We start from the raw sequence: 17089 nt of genomic DNA, 5'->3' as shown, positions 1-17089 counted from the left end.
AATGAACTTTGATCGAGTATATTATAATAATAATATTTTTTAATATTTTTTAATCAAGAATCAAATTTGATGTGTATGAAATTGTTTGGTGAAATTCTGCACCTTGGATAGTTGTACTTCCAATTTTGATCATGATTTAGTGACTGCATGGATCTACTGGGATTTCCTGTTTTGTCTACTGGACTCAGAGACAAGTATACTTGTGTTAATCTTTTTGCAGGCAGTCGTGTTCTTTTGATGAATGTATTTGCAATTTTAACGGTATAATATAGTTTTGATGAATGTATGTATATTTTAAAAAGACAACTACATTATGAAAACCAATTTACTGTTTTGCAAAAGTTGTTTGTCTTGTGGACTTTTTTAGAAAATCGACAACCTTGTTCAAAAAATGCTTGTGTGCGATTGAGAGAAACTGTAAATCGGTAAATACAGTTGCTCCCTGATTAAATAGTACAAGAGTACACCATGCTGGACAAAAATGCTTACAACACATGGTTTTCCCAGGCAGTCTTCCCATCCAAGGACTAACCAGGCATGACCTTGCTTAATTTCCAAGACCGGGCATATTGAGGCTAGGCCGTAAGACATTGACTGTATTGTATATATGATATGTACATATGCCTCCAGTGAAGGAATAACTCTTGGTACACTATATGAAGTTTGACACTCAAGAAAGTGCAGTGAGAAATCATAGAAATAGAATCAATGGGATAAATAGCCATAGTTACTTTGTAACACAGGAAGATGAAGAACAAACCATGCTTTAATTTCAATGGCATATATTTGAATTTTGTGAAAATAGCAGGCCTATCGAATAATGACTTCAGGCAAATACATCAAATAACGTTACAGGTATGAGAGGCATTCCATGTTACCAGTACATGACTTTAGTCAATAGAATAGGCGACTGACTTGACCACCACGACTTAGTCATCATCGACACTGAGATGAACTACCTCATCTCAAGATGGCGTAGCAGTGCGGTCGTGTACTCTTGTGTGTCCGTGTAAATAGCCTGTTTTTTTCGTACATATTTCCATATCACACTTTTCATCCTTCTACTAAATATACTTTCCTGTAACCCGCCTCACTCAATGTGGAACGGATTCTATTATTGACTTACCTTTTATCTAGAATCTCCAGTTGAAACTAGCTAGCCAGCTAACTAGCTACTTGCTATTAGCCACCGTTAGCGGTTTTTCACCCAGAACATTGGATTTTCTGCCGGAATAACTGAATCACTGGACATTAACACCGGATCACAACTAGCTAGCCGCAACCAAATGGATGTTGCTGTTGGCTAATCACCACTGCCCCCAAAGCAAGCACCAGTTAGCCTTGAGCTAGCCTCGAGCCAGGCCCACATCCCGGCTATCTACCTCTCTGTCTACCGGACGGGAGTAGCCAGCTAACTAGCTACTTGCTATTAGCCACCGTTAGCGGTTTTTCACCATTGTCCATGGCCTGCACTACCTACCAGCCAGCTCTAGCCTGGACTATTATCGGCCAGTCTGCACTGTCTGCACAGCACGTTATCGACCCAGAACATATCGGTTTTTCTGCCGGAATCACTGAATCACTGGACCATTAACACCGGATCATCGCAGCTAGCTAGCTGCAGCCAAATGGGATGTTGTTGTTGGCTAATCAACCTTGAGCTAGCCTCGAGTCAGGCCCATCTCCCGGCTATCTACCTCTCTGTCAACCGGACGGGACCTCCTAGAGTCGACACGGAGCCCCGCCGATCCATCACAACTGGTCTGCTGACGTAATCGTCTGTGGTTTCAACAGGCTTCCCGTTGCGACGACCACGAAGATCCATCTGCTAGCCCCGGCCCGCTAGCACACGCAAACAACAGCCGTGCTTCCTGCTCGCCTGTGCTATAGCACCAATTCGAACTGCTCTCAAACTCACATATTGCTGTTCACTGGACCTTATGATCACTCAGCTGCACAGCTGATGCCTGCTGGACTGTTCCTTTACACGGTACCCTGTCCTGTTTATCTGTTTAGCCTCAGCCCAAACTTTCATTGCCATTACCAGTTGTTGTCTTAGCTCTCTCAAATAACACCTGTGATTGCTTTATGCCTCTCTCCCATGTCAATATGCCTTGCCTATTGCTGTTCCAGTTAGTTCTTATTATACAATTTCACTGTAGAGCCCCAAGTCCCTCTCAAACTGCCTCAAATAGTTCCTTTGTTCCACCCCCCATACACGCGGAGACCGGCTCAATCGGTGCCTCCAGTGATGCTATCTCTTTCATTGTTACCCAACGCTTAGGTTTACCTCCACTGTACTCATATCCACCCATATCCTTGTCTGTACATAATACCCTGAATCTATTCTACAATGCCCGGAAATCTGCCCCCTTTATTCTCTGTACCCAACGCACTAGAAGACCAGTTCTTAAAGCCTTTAGCCGTACCCTTATTCTAGTCCTCCTCTGTTCCTCTGGTGATGTAGAGGCTAACCCAGGCGCTGCAGCCCCCAGTATCACTAATACTCCCCAGGAGCTATCATTTGTTGACTTCTGTAACCGTAAAAGCATTGTTTTTTTGCATGTTAACATCAGAAGCCTCCTCCCTAAGTTTGAGTTATTCACTGCGTTAGCACACTCCGCCAACCTTGATGTTCTAGCAGTGTCTGAATCCTGGTTTAGGAAGGCCACCAAAAATTCAGAAATGTCCATCCCCAACTACAACATTTTCCGTCTAGATTGAACTTCCTAAGGGGGTGGAGTTGCAATCTACTGCAGAGCTCTATCATACTATCCAGGTCTGTGCCAAAACAGTTTGAGCTCCTACTTCTAAAAATCCACCTTTCCAGAAATAAGTCTCTCACTGTTGCCGCTTGCTACAGACCCCCCTCAGACCCCAGCTGTGCCCTGGACACCATATGTGAACTGATTGCCCACCATCTATCCTCAGCGTTTGTATCAATACCAAGATGGCGTAGTAGTGCAGTTCTGTTTTTGTCGTGTGTCTGTAAATAGCCTGTAAATACCCTGTTTTTTTGTATTTTTCGTACATATTTCCCTATCAGACTTTTCATCCTTCTACAAAATATACTTTCCTGCAACCCGCCTCACTCAATGTGGAACGGATTCTATTATTGACTTACCTTTTATCTAGAATCTCCAGTTGAAACTAGCTAGCCAGCTAACTAGCTACTTGCTATTAGCCACAGTTAGCGGTATTTCACCCAGAACATTGGATTTTTTTTCTGCTGGATTAATTTAATCACTGGACATTAATCACCGGATATTCGGCCAGTCTGCACAGCGCGTTATCGACCCAGAACATATCAGTTTTTCTGCCAGAATCACTGGACCTTTAACTCCAGATTCATCGCTACCAGCTAGCTGCAACAAAATGGACGCTGTGGTCTGGCTAATCATCCTGAGCTAGGCCCATCTCCCGGCTATCTACCTCTCTGTCAACCGGACGGGACCACCTAGTGTTGACACGGAGCCCCGCCGATCCTACACGACTGGTCTGCCGACGAAATCGTCTGATGTGGTTACGACGTCGACCACGAAGATTCCATCTGCTAGCCCCGGCCCGCTAGCACACGCTAGCCGTGGCCTCTTACTCGCTAGTGCTTTAGCAGCCTCTGAACTATCCTATTGCTGTTCACCGGACCTTATGATAACTCAGCTACACAGCTGATGTCTGCTGGACTGTTCCTTTTTACGGTACTACATCCTGTTTATGTTTAGCCTCAGCCCAAACATGGTTAGCTTATTGTTGTTTCGGTTATTTCTAATTGTACTATTTCACTGTAGATCCCCCAGCCCAGCTAAACCTGCCTTAGATAGCTCCTTTGTCCCACCCCCCATACACGCGGAGACCGACTCAATTGATGCCTCCAGTGATGCTATCTCTTTCATTGTTACCCAACGCTTACGTTTACCTCCACTTTACTCATATCCTTCCATATCCTTGTCTGTACATAATGCCCTGAATCTTTTCTACAACACCCGGAAATCTGCCCCCTTTATTCTATGTACCCAACGCACTAGAAGACCAGTTCTTAAAGCCTTTAGCCGTATCCTTATTCTAGTCCTCCTCTGTTCCTCTGGTGATGTAGAGGCTAACCCAGGCCCTGCAGCCCTCAGTATCACTCCTACTCCCCAGGCGCTATCATTTGCTGACTTCTGTAATCGCAAAAGTCTTGGTTTCTTGCACTTAAATATCAGAAGTCTACTTCCTAAGTTTGAGTTATTCACTGCGTTAGCACACTCCGCCAACCCTGATGTTCTAGCAGTGTCTGAATCCTGGCTCAGGAAGGCCACCAAGAATTCTGACATTTCCATCCCCAACTATAACATTTTCCGTCTAGATAGAACTGCCAAAGGGGGTGGAGTTGCAATCTACTGTAGAGATAGCCTGCAGAGCTCTATCATACTATCCAGGTCTGTGCCCAAACAGTTTGAGCTTCTACTTCTAAAAATCCACCTTTCCAGAAATACGTCTCTCACTGTTGCCGCTTGCTACAGACCCCCCTCAGCCCCCAGCTGTGCCCTGGACACCATATGTGAATTGATTGCCCCCCATTTATCCTCAGAGTTCGTACTGCTTGGTGACCTAAATTGGGATATGCTTAATACCCCGGCCATCCTACAATCCAAACTAGATGCCCTCAACCTCACGCAAATTATCAACGAACCTACCAGGTACAACCATAAATCCGTAAACATGGGTACCCTCATAGATATCATCCTGACTAACATACCCTCTAAATACACCTCAGCTGTCTTCAACCAGGATCTCAGCGATCACTGCCTTATTGCCTGCGTCCGTAACGGGTCCGCGGTCAAACGACCACCCCTCATCACTGTCAAACGCTCCCTAAAACACTTTAGCGAGCAGGCCTTCCTAATTGACCTGGCCCAGGTATCCTGGATGGATATAGATCTCATTCCGTCAGTAGAGGATGCCTGGTTGTTCCTTAAAAGTAATTTCCTCTCAATCTTAAATAAACATGCCCCATTCAAAAAATACAGAACTAAGAACCGATATAGCCCCTGGTTCTCCTCAGACTTGACTGCCCTTGACCAGCACAAAAACATCCTGTGGCGTACTGCATTAGCATCAAATAGCCCCCGCGATATGCAACTTTTCAGGGAAGTTAGGAACCAATATACACAAGCAGTCAGGAAAGCAAAGGCTAACTTTTTCAAACAGAAATTTGCATCCTGTAGCACTAACTCCAAAAAGTTTTGGGACACTGTAAAGTCCATGGAGAATAAGAGCACTTCCTCCCAGCTGCCCACTGCACTGAGGCTAGGAAACTCTATCACCACCGATAAATCTACAATAATCGAGAATTTCAACAAGCATTTTGCTACAGCTGGCCATGCTTTCCATCTGGCTACCACTACCCCGGCCACCAACTCTGCACCCTCCGCTGCAACTTGCCCATGCCCCCCCCCCCGCTTCTCCTTCACACAAATTCAGACAGCTGATGTTTTGAAAAAGCTGCAAAATCTGGACCCCTACAAATCAGCTGGGCTAGACAATCTGGACCCTTTCTTTCTAAAACTAGCCGCCGAAATTGTCGCAACCCCTATTACTAGTCTGTTCAACCTCTCTTTCATAACGTCTGAGATCCCCAGAGATTGGAAAGCTGCCGCGGTCATCCCCCTCTTCAAATGGGGTGACACTCTAGATTCAAACTGCTACAGACCTATATCCATCCTGCCCTGCCTTTCGAAAGTATTTGAAAGCCAAGTTAACAAACAGATCACCGACCATTTCGAATACCACCGTGCCTTCTCCGCTATGCAATCCGGTTTCCGAGCTGGTCATGGGTGCACTTCAGCCACGCTCAAGGTCCTAAACGATATTATAACCGCGATTGATAATAGACAGTACTGTGCAGCCGTCTTCATCGACCTGGCCAAGGCTTTCGACTCTGTCAACCACCGCATTCTTATTGGCAGACTAAATAGCCTTGGTTTCTCAAATGACTGCCTCGCCTGGTTCACCAACTACTTCTCAGATAGAGTTCAGTGTGTCAAATCGGAGGGCCTGTTATCTGGACCTATGGTAGTCTCTATGGGGGTGCCACAGGGTTCAATTCTTGGGCCGACACTTTTCTCCGTGTATATCAATGATGTCGCTCTTGCTGCTGGTGACTCTCAGATCCACCTCTACGCAGACGACACCATTTTGTATACATCTGGCCCTTCATTGGACACTGTGTTAACAAACCTCCAAACGAGCTTCAATGCCATACAACACTCCTTCAGTAGCCTCCAACTGCTCTTAAACACTAGTAAAACTAAATGCATGCTTTTCAATCGAACGCTGCTGGCACCCGCCCACCCGACTAGAATCACCACTCTCGACGGGTCTGACCTAGAGTATGTGGACAACTACAAATACCTAGGTGTCTGGTTAGACTGTAAACTCTCCTTCCAGACTCACATAAATAATCTCCAATCCAAAGTTAAATCTAGAATCGGCTTCCTATTTCGCAACAAAGCCTCCTTCACTCATGCTGCCAAACATGCCCTCGTAAAACTGACTATCCTACCGATCCTTGACTTCGGCGATGTCATTTACAAAATAGCCTCCAACACTCTACTCAGCAAATTGGATGTAGTCTATCACAGTGCCATCCGTTTTGTCTCCAAAGCCCCATACACTACCCACCACTGTGACCTGTACGCTCTTGTTGGCTGGTCCTCACTACATGTTCGTCGTCAAACCCACTGGCTCCAGGCCATCTATAAATCACTGCTAGGCAAATCCCCGCCTTATCTTAGCTCATTGGTCACCATAGCAGCACCCACCCGTAGTCTGCGCTCCAGCAGGTATATCTCACTGGTCATTCCCAAAGCCAACACCTCCTTTGGCCGCCATTCCTTCCAGTTCTCTGCTGCCAATGACTGGAACGAATTGCAAAAATCTCTGAAGCTGGAGACTCTTATCTCCCTCAATAACTTTAAGCATCAGTTGTCAGAGCACCTTACCGATCACAGCCCCTGTACACAGCCCATCTGAAATTAGCCCGCCCAACTACCTCATCCCTATATTGTTATTTATTTTGCTCTTTTGCACCCCAGTGTCTCTATTTGCACATAATCTCTTGCACATCTAGCATTCCAGTGTTAATACTATTGTAATTATTTTGCACTATAGCCTATTTATTGCCTTACCTCCATAACTTGCTACATTTGCACACACTGTATATATATTTTCTGTTGTATTTTTGACTATGTTTTTTACCCCATATGTAACTCTGTGTTGTTTTTATTGCACTGCTTTGCTTTATCTTGGCCAGGTCGCAGTTGTAAATGAGAAATTGTTCTCAACTGGCTTACCTGGTTAAATAAAGGTGAAATAAAATAAAAATAAATAAAAATGTAATTCCATCATGATCCTAATATAAGAACACTAACCCGGTCTATTGACTTTACGTACTTCTTCTTTACAATGACAGGGGGTGCACAGTTCCTGGAGGTACTGCAATACCAGGTCGATGCGTGGAGTGGACGGAGCAAGCCCCTATTCCATCTCCCTATTCCAAAAATCGATGTAATATATGGTCCCCAGATAGGGGACTTATCAGATGTGAAACTGATAAGAACAGATTATTTTATTTTTAATTTTTTTGTGGAACTGATATTTTTTATTGATTCATTTCCTTTAAAAACAGCTCATATATTTTAAACTCATTTTTACACATAAAAACGGCATAAAAAGCATAAAAACCAGCATTTATATATTACAATTACATTTGTTAAAAGGTACAAGTTGTTTATTTAAAACAATAAAACAATCGTGCATAAAAGTCAAGTCTGAGTCTGCCCACGGTCCGAAGAATTGGGCCTCTGTCTTGTTTCTGTTCAGTCTCGCCCCAGAGGCTCGTCCGTACCAGTCAGTCCTGTCCAGGGTCCTGTCGACAGATAAAAGGTCTGTGCATAAAATGTTGATGTCGTCCATGTAAAAAAACGCACTTGGTGGTCATCTCCCCGGGATACCCACCCCACTGATCCGTTGGTCCCTTCTCAAGACCTGTGCCAGTGGTTCGATGCAAGCCACAAACAGGAGGGGAGATAATGGACATCCCTGACGGACGCCGCAGTGTACTCCCACTGCTCTTGACAAATGCCCATTTACAAGGATTTTGCTGGTGATGTCCCCATACAGCAATCCCACCCAAGCTAGAAACCTTTCAGGGAACCCCAATTTTAGCAGTACCTTGAAGAGGTACTGGTGTGAGACCCGATCAAAAGCTTTCTCAAAATCTAAATGTAGGACTATAAGCCGCATGTTTCTGTCTCTCGCATAATAGATGGCATCTCTGATCAGTACTAGGCTGTCCATGGTCTTCCTTCCCGGAATGGCACAGGCTTGGTCCGGGTGGATCACCTCCCCTAAAACAGAAGACATTCTGAGTGTTAAAACCTTAGTAAAAAGTTTACAATCAAAGTTTGAAAGGGTAATCGGTCTCCAGTTTTTCAGGTCAGTCTTTTCATTTTTTTATGTAAAAGGGTCACGATTCCTACTCTAAAACTGTCAGGTAGTCTGTCGAGTTGTTCGAAGTCGGTAAAAACAGTCAGAAGTTCGTCTGCTAAAACATCCCAAAAGGTCAGATAAAACTCCAAGGGGAGGCCGTCCTCCCCCGGTGATTTACCTCTCTTAAAATGTCTCAGTCCTTTGTCGAGTTCTGTCATTGTTAGGTCTTTGGTTAGGTCGTCCGTGTTGGGTAAAGTCCTGTCAATGTATGTTAAAACGTCCCCCATGATTTCCTCACACACGTCTTTTTCCCCAAACAGTTCCCCATAAAAATCCTCAACTACTTATTTTATTTCCTCTGTGTCTGTTTTTAAAACCCCGTCTTTATTTTTCAACCCTGTCATTAACCTACCCTCGCGAACTATCTTCTTTAAAAAAGTACCTAGTGCACTTCTCCCCCTCTTCTAATTCCCTTTATTTCCTTCTTAAAATAACCCCCTTTGCTCTTCTGTTCTGCTAAAAATGCAATTTCTTTCTTTACTTCTTTAATTTCCTGGTTAAAATCAAAGCCCTGTTGAACTAGATTAAAATACCTTTCCAGTCGCCTCTGCAGTCCCAACATTTTTTTCTTTACTTTTTCCCTTTCCTATCTCTCTAAAGAAGGTCCTCGTCTTACCCTTCACCATTTCCCACCACTGTGCTCGTGTATCAAAGAAGTCCTGTAGCGTCTGCCACTGGCTGAACTGCTCCCTGTACTGACTAACTACTCTATCATCTTCTAAAAGGGAGCAGTTCAGTTTCCAGGGCCCTCTTCCTACAGTCACACCCGAAGTTAGTGAAAGGGTGCACGTCAGCATTACGTGATCTGAGAAGCAAGCAGGGGTTATTCTAGCATCAGTTGGCAGGCAGTCACGGGTAAACAGATACAGTGAGGGAAAAAAGTATTTGATCCCCTGCTGATTTTGTACGTTTGCTCACTGACAAAGAAATGATCAGTCTATAATTTTAATGGTAGGTTTATTTGAACAGTGAGAGACAGAAAAACAAAACAAAAATCCAGAAAAACGCATGTCAAAAATGTTATAAATTGAGTTGCATTTTAATGAGGGAAATAAGTATTTGACCCCCTCTCAATCAGAAAGATTTCTGGCTCCCAGGTGTCTTTTATACAGGTAACGAGCTGAGATTAGGAGCACATTCTTAAAGGGAGTGCTCCTAATCTCAGCTTGTTATCTGTATAAAAGACACCTGTCCGCAGAAGCAATCAATCAATCAGATTCCGAACTCTCCACCATGGCCAAAACCAAAGAGTTCTCCAAGGATGTCAGGGACAAGATTGTAGACCTACACAAGGCTGGAATGGGCTACAAGACCATCGCCAAGCAGCTTGGTGAGAAGGTGACAACAGTTGGTGCGATTATTCGCAAATGGAAGAAACACAAAATAACTGTCAATCTCCCTCAGCCTGCGGCTCCATGCAAGATCTCACCTCGTGGAGTTGCAATGATCATGAGAACGGTGAGGAATCAGCCCAGAACTACACATGATGATCTTGTCAATGATCTCAAGGCAGCTGGGACCATAGTCACCAAGAAAACAATTGGTAACACACTACGCCGTGAAGGACTGAAATCCTGCAGCGCCCGCAAGGTCCCCCTGCTCAAGAAAGCACATATACAGGGCCGTCTGAAGTTTGCCAATTAACATCTGAATGATTCAGAGGAGAACTGGGTGAAAGTGTTGTGGTCAGATGAGACCAAAATCAAGCTCTTTGGCATCAACTCAACTCACCGTGTTTGGAGAAGGAGGAATGCTGCCTATGACCCCAAGAACACCATCCCCACCGTCAAACATGGAGGTGGAAACATTATGCTTTGGGGGTGTTTTTCTGCTAAGGGGACAGGACAACTTCACTGCATCAAAGGGACGATGGACGGGGCCATGTACCGTCAAATCTTGGGTGAGAACCTCCTTCCCTCAGCCAGGGCATTGAAAATGGGTTGTGGATGGGTATTCCAGCATGACAATGACCCAAAACACACGGCCAAGGCAACAAAGGAGTGGCTCAAGAAGAAGCACATTAAGGTCCTGGAGTGGCCTAGCCAGTCTCCAGACCTTAATCCCATAGAAAATCTGTGGAAGGAGCTGAAGGTTCGAGTTGCCAAACATCAGCACTTGGAGAAGATCTGCAAAGAGGAGTGGAACAAAATCCCTCCTGAGATGTGTGCAAACCTGGTGCCCAACTACAAGAAACGTCTGACCTCTGTGATTGCCAACAAGGGTTTTGCCACCAAGTACTAAGTCATGTTTTGCAGAGGGGTCAAATACTTATTTCCCTCATTAAAATGTAAATCAATTTATAACATTTTTGACATGCGTTTTTCTTGATTTTTTTGTTGTTATTCTGTCTCTCACTGTTCAAATAAACCTACCATTAAAATAATAGACTGATCATGTCTTTGTCAGTGGGCAAACGTACAAAATCAGCAGGGGATCAAATACTTTTTTCCCTCACTGTAGTCGATGCGAGAGGCTCTGGTGCCGTCACCACTGGTCCAGGTGAAGCCCTCCTCTCTTGGATGCAAGGTTTTAAAACAGTCAGTTAGTTTAAAATCCCTGCACAACCCTTGCAATAAAACACTTGACCTATCTACCTTAAAATCCTCTCCCGCTCCTCTCCTATCTGCTCTGCTTAAAACACAGTTAAAATCCCCACCCACCACTAGAGGATCCCTCCCCAGCATGTGGGACTGCAGGTCTTCTAATAGTGTGCACCGGTCATGTTTGTTATTAAAACCATATACATTTAGTACGTTAAAATCCCTCCCCATAAAGGTGCAGTTGGCTAAAAGAGCACGCCCTCCAACCACCACTGTGCTCCCCCTCAACACCACCTGTGGGGTCTTGAATAAAATGGCAACACCATCGTTTTTGTTAAAATTGGATCCGCTCCAAATGGAGGGCCCGTGCTGCCACTTCTCCTCCCATTTGCTGTAAGAGGATAAAAAGGGTAGACCACACTCCTGCAATAAAAACACATCTGAATTAACACTTTCTAAAAAGGATAAAACCGACTGTGCTCTTACTTCTGTTTTTACACTCCTAACGTTAATGGTGGTGATGTTAAAAGCCATGAAAGAGGTGAGTAAAAACAGTGCTAAAAGGAAAGAAGGCATTAAAACAGTTTAAAAGGGGTTATTTTTCAGGTCCTTTCTCTCTCTCCCTACGGGGTAAGGGGGGGGGGGCGGTAGGGAGAGGAGGTTAAAACTGGGTTTAAAAACGAGTCCTGGTTTGGAGAGTTGGATGGGAAGACCGTGGATTCCTCCTCCCCCTGGGAGCTCACCCACTCCAATTTACCTTTCTTTTCCTCGCCCTGTTCGGGGTCGGAGAGCTCCTCTGCGTTTCTCTTCCGTTGGGGAAGGTGTTCGTCCAGGGTCTCTCCCCCCTCTCCTGTACCTTCCTCACTTGACACTGTCGTTTCTGACACTGTCATCATGCTGTCTGACCCACTTGGGGAGCTCTCACTCGCCATCTCTCCAGAGCCGTCTTTCTCGGCCCTTTCTCCTTCAGGGGTCACCTCAGTCTGGGGCAGGGGGGTTGGGGTGGGGAGGGTTTTTTCCTCCCCTCCCACTTCTTCCACCACCGCGCCTTCCGCGCCCTCCACTTCTTATACCACCTCCTCCACTACCGCCACCACCTCCTCCGCTACTGCCACCACCTCCTCCACTACCGCCACCACCTCCTCCACTACCGCCACCACCTCCTCCACTACCGCCACCACCTCCTCCGCTACTGCCTCCATGGCAACTGCCACTTCCTCCACCTGGCGCTCGGAAGCCCGGTCCGCGGCCACCGCCTCCATCCTGCCAGCCCTTACCTTGTTGGCCCAGGAGGAGGGGCAGCTGCAGATGAGATGGGACCGCTCGCCACAGAGGTTGCACGACCTTCCGTTCGTGCAATCCTCGTAGCGGTGGCCCACCTCCCGGCACTTCATACAGACCACCTTGTCACAGGCGTCTGCTAGGTGGCCATGTTCACCACACTTACGGCATAGCTTTGGCTGGTCCTGGTAGTGAACATGGCCCCTGTTCTCTCCGAGGACTATGGTGGAAAGGACACGAAAGGACACGAGGGAAAATAAAATAAAAAAGACACACCAAACAAAACAATTAACAAAGGGCTAGGAGGCTAGCAGGCCGTACTAGCAGGTCAGGCTAAGCTAACAAGCTAGCAGGCCGGAAGACTAAAACCTCCCAGCGGACAAGAACAAACAAGAGGGAATTTTAAATGGGGTAAAGAACTGGGGAAACAATATGGATGGGGGGGACACAGGAAAACAAACAAATATTCACTAACAAGCCAAGACTGAGGGGCGAGGAGGCTAGCCAGCCTCACCAGCAGGCCAGTCAAGCTAACAAGCTAACAGACCGGCTAGCCAGCAAGCCACCCCAACTAGAAAACACTACACAAGACAATAAAAAACAAGGGGGGAAAACTAAGGGGAAACTAGGGATACAGGAGGATGGGGAAACACAAAGAACACAAACATATAAGAATGTGTTTTTTTGTTGTTGAGTAAAGTAAAAACTAAACACACAACAACAACAGCAAGCTAACACAAAGAAAAGCAAGAAATAAATAAAGCAAAGGAAAGAGCCCAAAGGGCTGTAGTCCACCACCAAACCACCACCTAACCCGGGACAGAAAAAACAATAGTGCAACAGAACAACACATTTCAATAAAAATAAAGCACAAATTCTCTGCCCTCCGGCCTCCGATCGCCTCTCTAATCAAACGCAGCAACTGATAATAGTTGCTCCCTGATTAAATAGTACAAGAGTACACCATGCTGGACAAAAATAATTACAGCACTTGGTATTCCCAGGCAGTCTCCCATCCAAGGACTAACCAGGCCTGACCTTGCTTAGTTTCCAAGACCGGGCATATTGAGGCTAGGCTGTAAGACAGTTACTGTATTGTATATATGATATGTACATATTCCTCCAGCGAAGGAATAACTCTTGGTACACTATATGAAGTTTGACACTCGAAAAAGTGCAGTGAGAAATCATAGAAATAGAATCAATGGGATAAATAGCCATAGTTACTTTGTAACACAGGAAGATGAAGAACAAACCATGCTTTAATTTCAATGGCATATATTTGAATTTTGTGAAAATAGCAGGCCTATCGAATAATGACTTCAGTCAAATACATCAAATAACGTTACCAGTACATGACTTTAGTCATTAGAATAGGCGACTGACTCGACCACCACTAGCAAGTCATCATCGACATTGAGATGAACTACCTCAAACGTAATCCCATCATTTATGCTAATATAGGAACACTAACCCAGTCAATTGAATTGTCCTACTTTTTCTTTACAACGACAGGGGGTGCACCGTTCCTGGAGGTACTGCAATACCAGGTCGATGCGTGGAGTGGACGGAGCAAGCCCCTATTCCATCTCCCTATTCCAAAAATCAATTTAATATATGGTCCCCAGATAGGGGACGTATCAGATATTAAACTGATAAGAACAGATACTACACTTGATCTTAGCCAAAAGGCCGAGAAGCGATACCGCAATGCTTTCGGAAAGAAGGTGCCGTTCTCCGACACGACAAATTCATTGACGGCTACACCAAAATGAGCTCTGTAATCTTTCCACCAAATATAAAAAATGATGGTTTTAAAAATTGGTGGCAGAGATTGGGAGTTGATCAACCTCGGAAATAGACACTTTTAACTGTTACAATGTAACAAATTGGTAGGTTTCATAGTCACGTGGACATCCGCCCTCCAATCGGAAACGAGAGAAGGCCTTGTCGAATTAAAACCAGATTAACAGCTAAATTGGAATAATAATCTATCAAATACGGGTGGGGGAAATAATTTGGAGATAACATTATTGACATAACATTTGACTTTATATCAAATATCTCTGGTAGCAATACAGCCACAAGGGAACTGAGGTATTGTCCACTTGGTGGCGCCAGAGTTCCACCGTCGCCTTGCCAAGCTGTACTATGTGGTCAATCAAAATGCATTTGAATGTTGAACCACTTGACTTCAATACATACAGCACATCATCAACGCTAATAATGTATACAATAAAAAAAAGCCTATGTGTTTTTTAAATCAGTCTGTAGAGCCTTGTATGATATGGCCATTGTGAGGAGGCCTGCATAAAGTCGTCCTCCTAAATTACTAGAGGCCAAACTTCCACGATGTCCATGGCACTGGACTGTAATGATAGCTTGGTCTACATTTTACGTAATTTAGCAGACGCTCTTATCCAGAGCGACTTACATTATCTTTTTATTTTATTTTTCATACTGACCCCCCGTGGGAATCGAAACCACAACCCTGGCGCTGCAAACACCATGCTCTAACAACTGAGCTACATCCCTAACGGCCATTCCCCCCCCCCCCCTACCCTGGACGACGCTGGGCCAATTGTGCGCCGCCCCATGGGTCTCCCGGTCGCGGCCGGCTACGACAGAACCTGGATTCGAATCAGGTCTCTAGTGGGCACAGCGAGCACTGCAATGCAGTGCCTTAGACCACTGCGCCACTCGGGAGTCCACATTGCGGCCTACGGAGAGGTCATGGCTGCATAAATGTGTGCTCCACATAATAAACTTTTGCAAACATGGCACTTTGGTGGCATCCTTTTACAATTAGGCTTACACAGTCACTACAACACACTTCATGTCATGCACATAAAATACCATTAGGCCTATTGCATTGGAGGCCTTTACACACGAAATGCTGTATATTGATGAATAAAAAATACACTGGTTTGATTCATCCTGAAAGTTGTCATATTCAAGTTCAATCCATGAAATATTGGAATGTGGAAAAAACTGTACAATAGTGGTTGAACAATAATCCTGTAAATCTACCTTCATTCTCACTTATCATGGAACTGACAACGGTCCAGTCGTCGTTAACGGTGCGCCAGGCTCCAGGTTTAATCTGCTACATGTGGTTAAACCTGGGGGGCCAGTATGAAAAAATGTATGCACTCACTAACTGTAAGTCGCTCTGTGTCACTAGAGATCCTGGTTCTCACTAACTGTGTCACTAGAGATCCTGGTTCGAATCCAGGCTCTGTCGCAGCCGGCCGCGACCGGGAGACTCATGGGCGGCGCACAATTGGCCCAGCGTCGTCCAGGGTAGGGGAGGGAATGGCCGGCAGGGATGTAGCTCAGTTGATAGAGCATGGCGTTTGCAACGCCAGGGTTGTGGGTTCGATTCCCACAGGGGGCCAGTATAAAAAAAAATATATATGTAAGTCGCTCTGGATAAGAGCGTCTGCTAAATGACTAAAATGTAAATGTAAATGTAAATGTAAAATGTACATGTAAATGGTCTGAGTTCCATAATGATTCAAATAGGCTACATGTCCAAAATTATCGCAAAAATAAATGTATGTGGGTATTACTGACGGTTCTCCAGATAGTGGCTAATATTTAACATGATACAAATGGTCAAATAAAAGCCTGGGAATATCATCAAAACATTCTAAAGAGCATACATCAACTCGGCAGGTTTAGCCCTACGGAAGCCTAGAGCTTGGGTCTCCAAATTTCATCCACGCAAATTATACATTTACATTTACATTTAAGTCATTTAGCAGACGCTCTTATCCAGAGCGACTTACAGTTAGTGAATACATTTTTTTTTTATATACTGGCCCCCCGTGGGAAACGAACCCACAACCCTGGCATTGCAAATGCCATGCTCTATCAACTGAGCTACATCCCTGCCGGCCATTCCCTCCCCTACCCTGGACGACGCTGGGCCAATTGTGCGCCGCCCATGAGTCTCCCGGTCACGGCCGGCTGCGACAGAGCCTGGATTCGAACCAGGATCTCTAGTGGCACAGTTAGCACTGCGATGCAGTGCCTTAGACCACTGCGCCACTCAGGAGACAATTATGAGGGCACACAATCAGAAATCTCAGTAACCGCACAGCTATTTCTATGCTATTTCACTGTCATGTTGATATGATTTTCAGTTTGCTTCCATATGACTGGTTTCACATTCGTCTCCAGGGATCATAAAGAAAAATCATCTACATTTACAATCCCCTTCTCCAAACGGATTATTAATTTACCTAACTGTTTTCGATAGATCATATCAAGTTATAAATTACAGTGCATGGAGAATAGTGTTATTTCTATTAGAAAAAAATTCAGTAAATGCTTTTTCCACTTGGAACCGGAAGGTTCACATGACCTTGATCATGGTTTCCTCCCGGCGGTGGAATTATTAGGGAATTAAATCAAAGTCAGAATATGGTTTATCTGTAGACACACCGCCACAGCTTCATTAATTCGAGCTCCACCTCAAACGAATAGGGGGGTGAATAGTATGCTATTCTCATTCTTAAATTCAAGGTCAGAATACGCATAGAGAGAAAAGCGCATAAATAGGTAATTGAGTTCCGTTCACAAGCGCTTAACTTGGGTCGGAATCTCGGCCATTCTGAATATTAGCACTGCTATTTATAGCCTATTTCACTGTGGAAAGAGGCCCCGATAGATTTAATTGTCATGTTGATATGATTTTCAGTTTGCTTCCATATGGCTGGTTTCACATTCAT

General features: G+C 44.9%; 1 protein-coding gene across 1 annotated transcript in view; it reads right to left on the bottom strand.

Moving 5' to 3' along the window:
• Nucleotides 1-13320, bottom strand: part of LOC311134837 (cGMP-inhibited 3',5'-cyclic phosphodiesterase 3A-like) — a gene marked incomplete at its 5' end in the record, with an annotated part of 173133 nt that extends 159813 nt beyond the window's left edge. Inside the window, 4 exons of the mRNA XM_084168616.1 lie at nt 8215-8390; nt 11830-12055; nt 12224-12573; nt 13308-13320. Of these exons, the coding sequence (XP_084024742.1) occupies nt 8215-8390; nt 11830-12055; nt 12224-12573; nt 13308-13320 (765 nt within the window). The remainder of the gene's footprint in view (nt 1-8214; nt 8391-11829; nt 12056-12223; nt 12574-13307) is intronic.
• Between the last annotated feature and the right edge of the window lie 3769 nt (nt 13321-17089).

Source organism: Coregonus lavaretus (genome assembly GCF_964263955.1).
Source record: "Coregonus lavaretus genome assembly, chromosome: 9".
Classification (NCBI taxonomy): domain Eukaryota; kingdom Metazoa; phylum Chordata; class Actinopteri; order Salmoniformes; family Salmonidae; genus Coregonus; species Coregonus lavaretus.
This window is presented reverse-complemented; position numbering and strand designations above follow the sequence as displayed.